At 40.7% G+C, this 14,684-nt stretch overlaps 1 protein-coding gene across 2 annotated transcripts; it reads left to right on the top strand.

Moving 5' to 3' along the window:
- The first annotated feature begins 395 nt into the window (after window positions 1-395).
- LOC148018128 (uncharacterized) lies at window positions 396-2,767 on the top strand. Of its 2 annotated transcripts, XM_087662119.1 has the most exons (3): window positions 396-588; window positions 703-2,277; window positions 2,407-2,767. In XM_087662119.1, exon 2 carries the CDS (start codon window positions 730-732, stop codon window positions 2,275-2,277), a length of 1,548 nt encoding a protein of 515 aa, XP_087518245.1. In that variant the 5' UTR covers window positions 396-588; window positions 703-729; the 3' UTR covers window positions 2,407-2,767. The 2 variants fall into 2 exon arrangements, with proteins under 2 accessions (XP_087518245.1, XP_087518244.1); XM_087662118.1 differs by having other exon boundaries at window positions 671-2,767.
- Window positions 2,768-14,684: the final 11,917 nt, after the last annotated feature.

Genomic DNA, 14,684 nt, shown 5'->3' with positions numbered 1-14,684 from the left:
TTCACTATACTCAGTGGTGAACCCTCACATGTACGGCGTCATGAGGGTGCAGTCTTGAGATGTGCCTCAATGTTGTATCTTTCTATATCATGAATACAAATGAATCCTTTGTATTCATGACGCTTCACAATATCTTTCTATATTATGAATACAAAGGAATCATGATTTGCTTCAGAGTATCTTTCTATATTATGAATACAAAGGAATCATGATGCCACACATTGAGACACATCTCAAGACTACAAGCTCGTGACATTGCACATGTGAAGATTCACCACAGAATATAGGAAATCACATGTAGAGTGGAAATCGAGCATACCTTAGAGTCACTACTATTCCCTATATAGGTGTTTTTAGCTCTAACGCCACGATATAGTTACAAAACCCATACCTTCAAGGGGGAGATCAGAACCTCGGAGTAATCTTCAAATTAGTTTGAAAATAATAAAATGGTAGATCTCTGTTCCTTTGTCTCATGCAAGATATCAATAGCGTTGATACCGACACGGGCATGCCAAAGCTGCAGTTCGCTGCCTTTGCCCTATTTCTATCTGCTCAGCATGCATTTGAACCATGGAGCAGGTCTAGGTGAGCTTCTTCTCTGCAATTCTGTTTTTTGTTTTTTTTTTTCGTTTCCGCCATGTTTCCATCAGCTCAATTCAGAGTTTAGGTTTTCGATCTGGGAATGCTTTCTTTTTGTAGTTTCTGCTGTTGAGTGCGGGCATCAAAATGCTCTGTTCCGCATACCACAGCGTCTCTCATCCCGCATCTCGCGGGGGTGATAGCCTCCATTCCCTGGATCGGCATCCGAGGATGCCATATGCTGTTGATTTGAGCCCGCTCACATGGCACAATCCCTGGTGTCCAGTACATGACTCGAGGACGTGCAAGCATTCATGTCGTTCAGTCCAAATCTCTTGCAGAAGCTCTCTGGTATTTTTAAGCAAACCACAAAGGATCCTATCCGAAAATGGGATTGGAATTTCTCACACTGTATCAGGGGATACTCGGACATACCAGCCCCATGGCACATGCTTGCCAGCCGATACAGAGATGTATGGTAGTGGTCGGCATTGTACCACAGAAGACAGAGGTCAGCAACAGGATACAGTCTCAAGCATACCTATTGATTCATCCTCAATGGGGATCTTAGGATCAGACCAGCACAAGAACCAGCAATCTGCGTCTGAGTACAAGCTATCCTCATTAAACTGCAGAGGGTCTCATTCAAGCGGTTCACTCTCTGAGAAGGCAGAACAGTCAGCTGCTATCCTGCAGGATGGCATGTTCATGTCCCCGGGATTGAATGAGCTCCAGTCTTCATGTGAAGATGATGTTCCAGCTTCTATAGGTACATGCCAAACAGAACATCCCGAAAGTGTTCCTATTCCACTCTTTTATGAAGGTGAACCTCTCACAATTTACAGGCCTACCTACTGTCCATCCAGTTCAGAAATCTATCCAGCTATGAATGAAGCAATTCTATACTTGGAGAGTGTTGGTATTGACTGCAGAAATTTTATCAGTCAGCATCCAGAAGTTGTACATTGCCATGTACATCCTGTTAGAAGGCTAATTAAGGCTCTAAAGACCTATGGCCTGAAAACAAGAGATCTTATAAAGGTTTTCCACATGTGTCCGAAAGCTCTTCTTTCAACTTCAGAGAGAGATCTGAGATATTTTGTCAGGTTTCTCCTGCATGAAGTAGAGCTTTGTCCAGAGGATATAAGCAAAGTGATCAGAAGGTGTCCTGCACTCCTGACTTGTAACATCAAGCAAATCCGGCCCAACTTCAGGTTTTTGCGCACTTTGGGAATCTTAAAAGCAGGGAATGTTATTGCGAAGAACTCTCAAGTTCTTTATCTTAAGTTAGAGAAACTGGCAAGCACATTATCTTACTTGGAGGGATTAGGATGTTCTCATGAGCAGATCATTGACATGATAGCCCGAAATCCGGCTATTTTTAATTACAATGAAGAAGAAGTTTTTAAACCTAAGTATGAATACCTGGTAAATGAAATGGGCCTGAAACTTGATGATTTGGTGTCATTCCCACAGTACTTTGGCTTCAGTCTTGAGAATAGGATAAAACCTCGTCATCAGTGTCTTTCCAAACTTAACATCCGGCTGTCCTTGGAGGCCATGTTAACTATATCAGACCTTGAATTTGACTCCATCTTTCAAAGACATGATTCAGACTTTGCTCATAACCATGAGTCAATCAACTCTGATGGACTTGATATCTTGGAGCAGTTTCCAGATAGACTTCAAGTTTAGGTAGGGACACAGTTCTTTGAAATTGATATGAATGCACTTTCTGAGATTGCCAATGGGCGATTTTGTGGCATGTGGATAGGTCCTAAAATATGTATTTTAGTTGTAGTTGAGGTGAACTGAATGCTGCAGAATTTGCACGACTTGGATTACCTGCAGTTGACTGCAAAAACTGGAGAGTTTTTATTTCACACCAACCAAACAGTGGTTGCTTTTGACATATTCCTTGACGAGACATATTCCATGATGAGGCAGCCATTGCTCCATAATCATGATGTAATCTGCCCATTGGCTTATGATGAGACTGAAGACAGCTTCAGATTGGTTGCCTTTGACATGTTCCCTGACCAGGCAGCCATTTCTTCATACTTTATGATGTAATTGCCAATCTATTTTTATGGATGTGATAACAGTCGTCTGCCCTGCTATCTTGCATGGTGCATTTGCAGAGATTATCTTTGAGTATCAATAAATTATACAGGGCTTTTCTGTAGTTAGGGGAACATAAGTTGTGGGTAGTTAGCTTTGTATTTTGGTCTTGTTTCATGTTAACTCCATGGGATCATATTTCACTGGTGGTATTCCTGGCCACCAACTCTCTTAGTCATAAAAAGTATTTTGCATCTGATCCTGTTCTGTTGTTCTGCATTGTATCCTATTCTCCTCTTTCTATTGCTCCCTTATTTTATTTGCATGTTTAGCAACTTACTCTGCTGAAGGTATCATGTTATTGTCACTAATTTATCATTGCAATGGCCATGCATTTACAGGACTGGTTAGAATTGTGAACATGTTATGGCAATTTGCTTGTACCAGGCCTTATCAAAACTGGTTCCTTCCTCTTCTATATAATCTTTCCTCAGTGAATAGTTAAGGTGTTGCAGTGTGTTTTGCAGCCCCTTACATTAATGCCAATGGCAAATGAAACTCTTAACAGCATGGTCTGTTCTGGTCAATTGAACTTCTTTGGGGCCATCTCCTGACACATTGTAGAACTGCCCCTAGAAGGGGGCCTTTCACTTGTGAAGCACAAGTCTACAGTAATGCATGATGATCATTACTCCAATATGTCAGTCCTTGCTGAGCTGCAGCTACTGTAAGTGATACTTTCAGTGCCACCTCATTCCACATACATATCTCCTGTCTCTCATGCAAATGTGACAATGACATGATTTTCAGCTAGCCGATAAACATACAGGGATCGCCAAAGTCTTTCCATGGGAGGAGGCATATTGAAACACTGGAGCACAGGATTGTGCCAAAGGCGTGAATTTGCAAATCCACATTGCACTACTGTTGGAATCTTGGGACTTATGCTGTCAACTGGCACTTTTCTTTTAAAGGAAACATTGGTGATGGTGTCAAATTCGTTTTTAGGTTCAAAATCCTTAACAATAACCAGCTCACTTCCAACTGACTTGGAGAGTTTTCAGCTGTCAATACTTTTCAATCACCAAATAATGAGCTGCCAATGAAATCTTATCCAAAACTTTGGGCACACATTGAAATGATAATGAGTTGGATATTGTAGGTTCCATTCGACAACATTCAACAGCATAACCTCAAGGGGTGTGCTGCCCTTGCTCTTGATTGACATCAATAGGAAAAAAAGGCCGCTATACATGATGCAAGTAATTGGCCTTTCACACCATAAACTGAGCCACCTCCTCTTTGCAATTAATGCGGGACATTTTTCTTTCTTCGCACCGTAAATTATGCCCCATTTCTCAAATGATTCCTCTTTTGGGTGCAGTTTGCAGATTGGGACATTGTGTTTGAAATCATGGTTAATGGACTAACTAGGGCTTGTGTGAAACCCCTCTAATGATTTGTGCTTGCATATTACTAACTAGGACTTGTGTGAATCCCCACTAATGATTTGTACTTGCATGTTTAGTGCATGCATCATCCCTTTATGCCTATTAAAGACTAGCGTGCGATGAAAGTGAAGATTTGTGCTTTGACTTGATAGGTTGGGAGGGTTAGAAAGGGTCCAAGTGGGTTTTGAGATGGGGGAGCAAGTTCACACTGTAGTCGTGAGTTGGAAGAGGGGTTATGTTTTGTTTTGCTAGACCCATGTGTCATCTTTGTTTGTGTTGTCATTGTTAGCTTGCATGTGTTAGTCATGTCAGTTTGTTATCTCGTGGTTGTGAGTTCTTGTCAGAGTCTAATGGAGGCATAGGAGCTCTGGCAGATTAGGCACATTTTCTTTATTTGTCACCTTCTTGTGTGTAGTGATTAGCATCTATTGTTGGTTGGCCAGCATTTATGGTCTCCTCTAGATCATGTTGGCCTATTTTTTGATGTATTGGCTATTTATAGCTAGCCTTCCCACTTGGTAGATTCACACTCTTTAATCTTCAGTCTTTCCTTTGCAGGTGTACACTTTGATACTCTTGACTCTTTGTGCTCAGTGTTGCCATTGTTATCAACTTGATTTGGTGTTCTCATTGATGCTTTGGGTTGTGTATCATCATATTAACATTTTTCTTCAGTCAGTGTAGTATTCTTTCCTCATATTTTGCTTCTCTCTCTCTCTCTCTCTCTCTCTCTCTATTTGTATTCACGTTTCTCTTTTGTTGCGCACTCACATGGTATGATCGCCTGAGCGAGGACAATCTGGAGATTTCTTGCAGAAGAGTAGGTTTTCATTGCAGAGCAGCCTAGGTTTCCAAAATGTAGATTTTTAGCATGTGTTGCATTTATTGCTCGAATAGCTGGTTCATTGCTTGTTTGCACCCCTAGGCAACCAAGCGATAGTCTATAGAGACTATGCAATAGCTTTTTGACGCCAAACAATCCCAGTTGTTGCGTTTTGCTTAAAATGCAAATTTGCGTTTTTGAAGGTGCTTCTTGGTACAAGCGGCAACATTTTGTTGAAGGCGATTGCTTTTTGAGCCTTCACGGCATCTTCCTCTTGTAGGCGACAACTTCTTGGTTGTAGGTGACAATTGTTTCTTCGTTAAACATAGACTTCTGGGTGATTGCAGGTTTGAAGATGTTTTTCCACTTCACAAGCTTTGATGACTTAGAGGAGCAACTTCTTTTCAGACACTCTTTTGAGCGAAGACAATTACAATTAGCACGAGTCCATGTTTGCACTCGTTCCCCTTTTATTTATCTTTCACAAAAGGATTATAGTCAGCATGAGGAGTCCCTTGTTCGCACCTGCTCCCCTTCTATTCATCTTTCACAAACGGCTCCATCCTAAGTGAAGATGCTGTCCTTGATACCTTTGGTATAGGTGCTTGTCTTACCTTCGTTACCCAAAGAAGACAAACTTAATGGTTGGAACAATTTGTTGTGGTTGTGTAAGGTGGAGTGCACACTTGACACCTTTGATCTTTGGGCTCTTGTTTCAGATTCCATCCCTCGTCCTAAGGAGGATCCCATAGATGGGACTTCTATGTATTGTGTAGCCTTGTGGGATCGATGCAACTCTCGAGCCCAATCCTTCCTCTTTATGAGTTTGTAGGATTTTGCCCTTGTGCATGTTCACGGGTTGAAGATCACAACCTAAGTGTGGAAGAAGCTTGCGCCTTTGTGTTAGCATAAGACGTTTGCCCACAAGATTTCCTTGGAGAAGAAGTTAGGGATGCTCAGTCTTGATGATTCATTCTCTATAAAGGAGCATATCATGAAGATGAAGGACATAAGAGGTGAGTTGGCCTCTCTTGGTCGAATGATATCCTTTGAAGACATGGCTATGATCCTTTTGACTCAGTTGCCATCTCCTTGGTTCAATGTCTTCCACACTAGCCTTATCATATGGACCCATGAGATGCTCTTGTGGGAGGAGCTTTCACAGCTTGTCTTGGAGCATGATGAGCAACTCAGTGAGGTTGGAGCTTGTGGTTTTGGCTCCACCAAGGCATTTATTGCAGGTGTAGGATAAGAAGCAAAAGGATTAAAAGGAGAACAAGCCTAAGTGCTCACATTGTGGGAAGGGCACTCATCCCGAGAAGAAGTGTTGGCAAAAGTACCCCCATTTAAAGCTCGAGGAGGAATCGAAGGATTCAAAGGCTGCCCTAGTGATGGCAGTCTATCTTTGTGTATGTATTTGTCAAGGAGGATACAACTTTTGCTTTTTTCACTTAGAAGAAGCCTTGGTTGGTAGATAGTGGGGCCTCTTCTCACATGATCTATAGACACGATTAGCTTTAGGACTCGAGTGCTAGAGGGGGCACAATTACCATTGGTGACAACTCTACCATTCTTGTTTGAGGAGTGGGGACTATTCCTTTATTGCTAGACATGAAGTCTTCTTCGACCAAAGTTCTCTATGCACCAAATTTAGGTTTTAACCTATTGTCTTTTCATGGTATCACACGTCTTGGGGACGTGTGGTCTTTACATAGGATATGGTGATAGTGGAGGATGCTTCTACAAGTACTATTCTTTGGACAAGATCCCAGGAGGATGGGTTTTACGCTTTCACAGCCTTAGCTGTGCTGTCTTCCCATGAGCTTAGGCTGTTTTGGCATGATTGTTATGGTCATCTTCATTTTGATGCGATCCAACAAGCTTCTCTGAAGAAGATGGTAGAGGGACCTCATGATTTCCCTCCTATTTACACTTTGTGCCCTAATTGTTTGAGGGGTAAGTAACATGGGTAGCCACATGCCCAAGTTGCCACTAGGAGTTTCTCTATACCACTTGAGTTGGTTCGCATTGACCTTTGCGGACCTAGGGACACATCCTCCCTTGGTAAGGCCAAGTATTTGATGCTTATCATAGATGAGTTTAGTCTTTATGTGTGGCCTTATTTTTTGGAGTACAAGAGCAAGACGTACTCATGTTTCTGCGAGTGGAATGTGTTTATGGAGACAGACTTCTCCCAAAGTTCGTCGCATATGAGTAGATCATGGTGGTGAGTTTACTTCTAACCTCTTTTCTCAAATTTGCAAGGATCACGACATTCGGGTGGAGTATACCCATCCGAATACACCTTCGGAGTATGGTATGGTGGAGTGTGTAAATCGGCCAATCGATGTTGGAGCATCGGGGTCTTTCTCATACCCTTTGGGGTAAGGCGGTGGCTATTGCAGCTCACATTCATAATTGCTCCTTCACTTTTGCATTATAGGACACTTCTTATGACACTTTCTTTTTTTGAAAGCCTTCCAAATCTCATTTTTGTATCTTTGGTTGTGATGTTTTTGTCCATGTAGATAAGAAGAAGAGAAAGATGAAGCTTGACTCGAAGTCAAGGAAGCTCATCTTCGTGGGTTGTAGCACTACCACAAAGGGCTATCGACTCTATGACCCTAGGACACGAAATCTTGAATTGAGTAGGGATGTGATCTTTGATGAGGCGTTGGCCTTCAAGGATCCTATTGATGGTTCTATTGTAGGTGATTCTTCATCATGGATTGACCCTCCCCTACCCTTAGTTCCTCTACTCCCCTCTAGGTTGCCTCATTGCACTCCTTCGTCTTTTGCTACTCCTGCTCCTTTTCCTTCCTCCACTTTGACTTCCCTATCTCCATTGGTGAATGTAACTACTTCTACTTCGTCACATACTTTCCTTCTACCTTCCCTCCGGAGTCTTCTAGGGGTGCTTAGCCGTCCAAGGGGGATCCAAGGGGGAGCCTTCTTTAGATGATGAGGATTTACCTTCCCTTGGTGAGAGGGAGTCCCTACCCCAAGTAGGTGCATTGCAGGTATTCGAGACTTGACCATCTCCCTCATAGCTAGATGAGTCTATTCTGATTCTCTGTTGGTATTGATAGCTCATGCAATATTCAAGTGTTTCTCACTTTCCTGCTTCTTCTATAGGTCCACGTAGATCAACTTGCTTACCTGCCAAGCGAAATAGTTCACCTTGTGTGAACTCTCCTCCTATGTCAGAGATTTTTCATAATAGAGAGTCTACTACAGTCGAGGAGACTCTTGCACATGATATTTGGTGTCAAGCCATGCAGGAGGAGCTCGATTCCATGGAGCATAACTAGACTTGGGAGTTGGTTTTGTCACGATTGTGGGAGAGAAGGAAGGAGTCTCACTTGTAGCTTTCTTGCTTGCACAATGGGGGAATACACACAAGGGTGGAGGCTGAAAACAGTTTTCCTCTTCTTAGTTGTGTAAGCCAAAAAGAACTCTCATACAAAGAAATAGAAGAACCCTATATATGGGTCTCAAACCAAACTCAACTAACTAAGGTGGCATACTAACTGAGTCACGAACTAAAGTAGATAAGGATAGCTGTCATCTAGCTATTATTCATGGGCGGTGTACCAACCGCATCTCAACTGACAAGTCGGTGACATAAATGCACAACGGTCACCCTGGCATATCACGAGTGGAGCTCGATATCTCAACAGGTTTTTCCTCCCTCGAAGCGAAAAGTGATAGGTATGAATTTGGTCTATAAGACCAAGTGCCTTGCAAATGGTTCCTTGGACAAGCACAAAGCTAGGCTTATTGCCAAGGGTTTTGCTTAGAGGGCACGGTTAGACTATTTTTAGACTTTTGCACCTATGGCTCGAATGTCTACTATTTGGGTTATTTTGGCTCTTGTATCCCACCATTGCTAGCTTGTCTATCAGATGGACCCAAAGTTTTCCTTCTTGAATGGTGTCATTGAGGAGGAGATATATGTTTCATAGCCTCTTTGTTTTCTTGTGCAGGGAAGGATGACTATGCCTACAGATTGTAGAAGGCCCTCTATGGCCTGAAGCAAGCTCCCAGAGCTTGATACTAGAGGATTGATCGATTCTTTCTTCAGAGTGGTTTCCATTGGTTGGCTCATGGTGATGTGTGTTTTGCTCATCCTATATGTGGATGATCTTATCATTATAGGGAGCCATACTTAGGAGGTTGATCGTACTTGAGAGATTTTGAAACATGACTTTGACATGATGGATCAAGGGATCCTTCACTTCTTCCTTGCATTGGAGATTTTTTAGATGGCACAAGGCATTTTTGTTTCGTAGCATTGGTACATTTTTGAGCTTCTCTTGGAGTTTGGTATGGTCGGTCTATTTCATGCCCCATGGACCTGGAGTTTAAGCTTTTGGCAACACGACTTCCCCTTACAGATGCCACTCATTACACGTGTCTTATTGGGTCCCTCATCTAGCTTATTCACACGGATGGATATTTCTTTTGTTGTGGCTCTTTTGTCTTCTTTCATGAAGACTCCCACTTAGGAGCATTGTAGCGTGGCCTTGCGTGTTCTTCATTATTTACAGGGGACTCAATCCTATGGGATCATGTATGGAGAAGAGGTTACTCTCTATGGTTGGAGTGATTTTAACTAGGTAGGTGATGTGGATTCACAAAGGTCCACTACATGTTGTGACTTCTTTCTGTAAAATATTACACGGCGCAGCGAACAGAATCTGAGAAAGAGATAGAGAGTACACAACAGATAAGAGGAGAATCAGTAAAATTCTTTAACTCCAAACAACTGATACAAAGATGGCTCTGTCCACCCGTGCGCTTCCACTGAGTGAAGCTTAGATGGCGATCTAGACAGAAGATAGGCGAAGAGCTTAAGGCTAGCTGGAACAACAACTCTGACTGGGTGAAAGATGAGTGTGAGATGGCTGCGAAGGGGTTTAGCTTTTATAGCCCGCGAAGGTCGTTAGGTCGGCCTGCTGACCGACCTACCATATGAGCCTCCACTAGTCGGCCAGGGAATATTCCAGGGAATATTCCCTTTACCATCGGGCCGGGGGCGCTGCCCCCGGACCCCCGCCAGGGGGGCCGCTGGCCCCCCTGGGACCCCCCAGCCAGGGGCCGCTTCCGCAGCCCCCGGACCCCACAATAGGGGCCCCTTTTAACTCCCTTACCACGCAACTCAATGCAATGTGCCTCGAGTTGCTACCAGCTTAACCACTCCGTCTAACCCAAAGATTAGACCCACAACAGTCACCTTTTTGCCATCCGGTCACATAGACCTCATCTGATATACAAGTCAGGACTCAACCAATGTCCGGGCTCACATTTGGCTTCTCCTCATAATGGGGGCCTTACAACTTTGAGCACCATGGATCATTGGTAGCACCTAATGAGGGTGGGGCATTGATTATATCTAACACTTTCTTGGATCGAGGTGATCTCGTGGAGTAGCAAGAAGCAGCCTACAATGGCCCTTTCTTCTACAGAGATAGAGTATTGTGCCTTATATTCTACTACTATGGAGGTAGTTTGACTTCGTCGCATGTTGGCAAAGATGAGCTTTCCTCAACTAGGACCTATGGAGCTGCGTGCAGACAACCAAAGTGCTCTAGCTTTGGCCAAGAGCCCTATGTTTCATGCTCACATGAAGTGCATCAAGGTTTAGTACCTCTATGTTTGAGAGAGCGGATTGTCGATTTTGAGTTGGCGGTAGCCTACTGTCCCACGAAGGACAACACAGGGGATCTCTTCACGAAGCCTTTAACCAAGGCTTCTCTGCTTCATCGCATGAGGTTATTGGGTCTTCAAACCCTCCCATGATCTAAGAGGGGGTATTAGCTTGCTTGTATTAGTTATGTCAGCTTGTCATCTCTTGGTTGTGAGCTCCTATTAGAGTTTGATGGAGACATAGGAGCTCTGGCAGTTTAGGTATATTTTCTTGTTTGTTGGCTTCGTGTGTGCATTCCTAGGCCAATTATTGCTTTCCACAGTTTGCCTACACCTACTAGACATTGTCATTACCATATGGGATTTTAAAGGGTACCTTCTAATTTTTTCTAGTATTTTTCTTAAGTGACCAGCATTTATGGCCTCCTCTAGATCAGGTTGACCAGTTTTTTGATGGCTTGGCGATTTATAGCCAGCCTTCCCACTTGGTAGACACACACACGCACGCACGCACGCACGCACACACACACACACACACACACACACACACAAACACACACACACACATTAGTCTTTAGTTTTCTCTTTGGAGGTGCACACTTCGACACTCTTGACTCTTCGTGCTTGATGTTGCCATCGTCATTAGCCTGATCTGGTGTCCTCACTCATGCTTTGGGCTACGTGCAACGGCTGATCAATTTATCATCATTGTATTAGCATTCTTCTTCAGACAGTGTAGTATTCTTCCCTCATCTTTGGCTTCTTCTTCTTCTTCTCTCTCTCTCTCTCTCTCTCTCTCTCTCTCTCTCTCTCTCTCTCTCTCTCTCTCCGTATTCGTGTTTTTCTTTTGTTGTGCACTCTCACAATCACCAGGTTGAGTGGTTGTGGCATTGGAGGTATTAAGGTAGATACACATAACTTCTTTTGGAAATACAAAAATCCATTAAGAAAGGTATAGTCATTGAAAACAATAAGATAAGAGTAATGCATATAATAGCATACACCACAAAACTTAGGATTACAAGGGTAAGTAGAAATCATGCAATCAAAAGATTGATTGCTACTAAAGACATATGATTTAAATAAATACGTTTTATCTTGTTAAAACTAAGAATATATGAGTAGAAATATGATTGTGGGGGCAACAACTAAGGACATTAACTACAACATTAGCACATCCTAGTTGATATTGAATCATAGGATGGAAGTTTTGAATAAAATAATCCCATTTAATATGCTTATAAAAATTAATGATTGAGATAGAATATGCTTTATGGCTTGGTGACTATTGATTTTTATTAAAAATTTTGAACCAAGAAGGTAATATTTTTAAATATTTGGATCACAACAAGTAATAATTATTTATCAAAGATGTTATAATTTTTCTTGGATGGTTTTAGTTTGCAACTCTTGTAAGCAATGGAATAGTCATTTTGCATGAGTACGATACTTATTATTGATCCACACATATCAATGGTAAGTAAAAAGAAAGGTAGGTTGAAATCAGGTAATTGTAAGATAAGAGCATCAAGAAATATTTTAAGGAGTTGAAATATTTTTGTTGACTAGACTCCCAATGGAAAATAATATTTTGGTAAAGTAAAATTACCAGAGGCAAAACAATCAAAGAAAAATCATGCATAAACTTCTTATAAAAACTAGCTAGTTTAAGAAAAGAACAAATTTCATGCATATTTCTAGGGATAGACCATTCATTAAAAGTACTCACTTTCATTGGATTAATAGATGCCTTGGGCAAAAATAATATGACCTAGATATTGAATTTGATATTGAAAGAATATGCTTTTAATAGGGTTAGCATACACGTGATTATCTTTTAGCAAGCCAAAAAATATTTTTAAATGTTCATTATATTTGTTTTTTGATTACTAAAAACCAAAATATTATAAAGAAACATAACAACAAAATGTTGATAATCAATAAAAATTTTATTCATAAGCATAGAAAAAGTTATATGTGTATTTGTTAAATTGAAAGACATAACAATAAATTCATACTGTCCAAATTGTAAGCAAAAAGTGATTTTAACAATATCAAAAATATCCACTTTAATTTGACGATATCTTGAATCTAAATCAATTATACTAAAGATTTAAGCTCCCTTTAATTTATCTAGTTGATTATTAACACGAGGTATAAGATTATGTCTTTTTGATAGTGTGTTTGTTAAGTACCCTATTGTCAATCCATGCGGTATATTTTATTTTTGTTTTCAATAAGAAGTACATGTGATCCATTCTTGTTGAATTATATTTTCATGAAGTGGGTTGTGTCTGCAAACAATCTTATATGGAGGAGAAACTCTAGAAAAGAGTTCTATCTTGTGATCTATCTCTCCTCTAGATGGTGGCAACTAAGGTGGTATTGGAAAAATAATCTTTAAAGGTAGCTAGAAAATGCTTTTGTGATGGAGTAATAAGTGTAGTCTCAAGATCCTTAATCTCTATGACATAAAACATGCAAGTTTTGCTTTGCTTCCTAAAAGCACGCTTAGCTTGGATATGTGAAATCAAGGAGAATAACTTTAATTAGTATTGCCATGTAAAATGATATGCTCTCCTTGAAATTCAAAGGTTATTGAATGCATGCAATAGTCAATGTTAGGATTATATTGATGGCAAAAATGCATATCTAATATGATATCAGAAGATTGAAAAGAAGCTACAAGAGAATTACGTTTTCCTTTATAAGAATCCATAGTTATTTCGATACCTTTAACTTTAGGGGTTCCATTATATCTTATTCTTTGGAAAGAAGATTTTACCTTATACAATAATATAATGGCTTCCATGTAGAGTCTTCTAATCAGTTTCTCAGAAATAAAATCATGTGAACTACCATTATAATGTAAAATAAGAATCTTGAGTAGTGTCTTGTATCTTTAATAAAGCACGAGGAGAGACATGCATACCTTGCTTACCTCAATTTTCACCTCTTATTATAGAGAGTTAGTAGCCCAATTTGGAGCATAGTCTGGCACTTCTTCTATCTTGTGCAATATTGATGTTGTTGGCATTCTTGTTGTTGGGTAGTTTCCAATAGTTTACTCATAGATGCCAAGGTGACCACAACGGTGACATGCCAGTTTAAAATTCTTATATTGAACATTAAGATTTGTATTTTGACTTGGGTGCACCAATTGGTTGGTCCATAGTGCCTCTAGGGGTGAAATTGGGTGGACAAGAAGGTGGGATAGTATGTGAAAGGAAAGGAATGAAAGGCTCTCGTGGGCTATGATTGTTGTTGTGGAAACGATTTTGAGAAGATTGTTGAGTACAAAGGATGTGTGTAATAGCTTGGAATTCTTATGTAGTATCATGTGCATGGAATATGATAGCTTGTAAAGAGGAAGGCTCAAGAAAATAAAGCTTAGCTTGTATACTTGTCTATCTTTATATTTTCATTGGAGCACGTGTTCTAGAACTTTCTCGAGTATTCACAACAATAAAAGTCATTGCCAAAACAACTCAGTGTAGCTGACTACATTGTTACCTTCTTACCATGAAAAATTTACCTAGTTTCTTTAAGCATTGAGATGAATTTGAGAATATAAGAAACAATCCTTGAAATGCTTTTGGAACTGTCACTAAATTGATTGCTTATTACGCATTCTCTATTTTAAAAAAATTAATGACTCACTTTTCTTTAAGTGTCGATGATGATCTAGCACGGCCATGAGACCCTTTAGAGACCAGTATTCCTAGTGCATCACTTAATGGGGTGATCCGAGCACTGTGATGGGGATATCTGGTACAGGCAATACAAGTTATGAAGGGGGAAAGAAGTGTCTGCCAAGTGTAAGAGTGTACACAAGAACCTAGGATTTACACATAAATGAAGATGGATTAAGTTCTAAGAAGAGGAAGTGCATTAGCATTGTGTATATGTTATATGTATTTATGTGTGCATCTGGGGACACCTTGGAACGTTTACTTGTGTGTAATGAGTGTTGCATTCAATTTGGGATCATCCTCTCTCTTACAAGTCAAGGTTTAAGGTCTTCTCTTTCATTAAGAAAGACGAGAGAGGTAATTCTCTCACTAAGAAAGACAAGAGACGTGATCCTCTGGAAGTGAGGAGTGAAGTGATTTTCTCTT

The sequence above is a fragment of the Lygodium microphyllum genome, chromosome 21 (genome assembly GCF_053477565.2).
Source record: "Lygodium microphyllum isolate KBCC chromosome 21, Lygodium_microphyllum_v1.1.10, whole genome shotgun sequence".
Lineage (NCBI taxonomy): Eukaryota > Viridiplantae > Streptophyta > Polypodiopsida > Schizaeales > Lygodiaceae > Lygodium > Lygodium microphyllum.
Note: the sequence above shows the minus strand (reverse complement) of the source record. Positions and strands in the feature narration are given on the sequence as shown.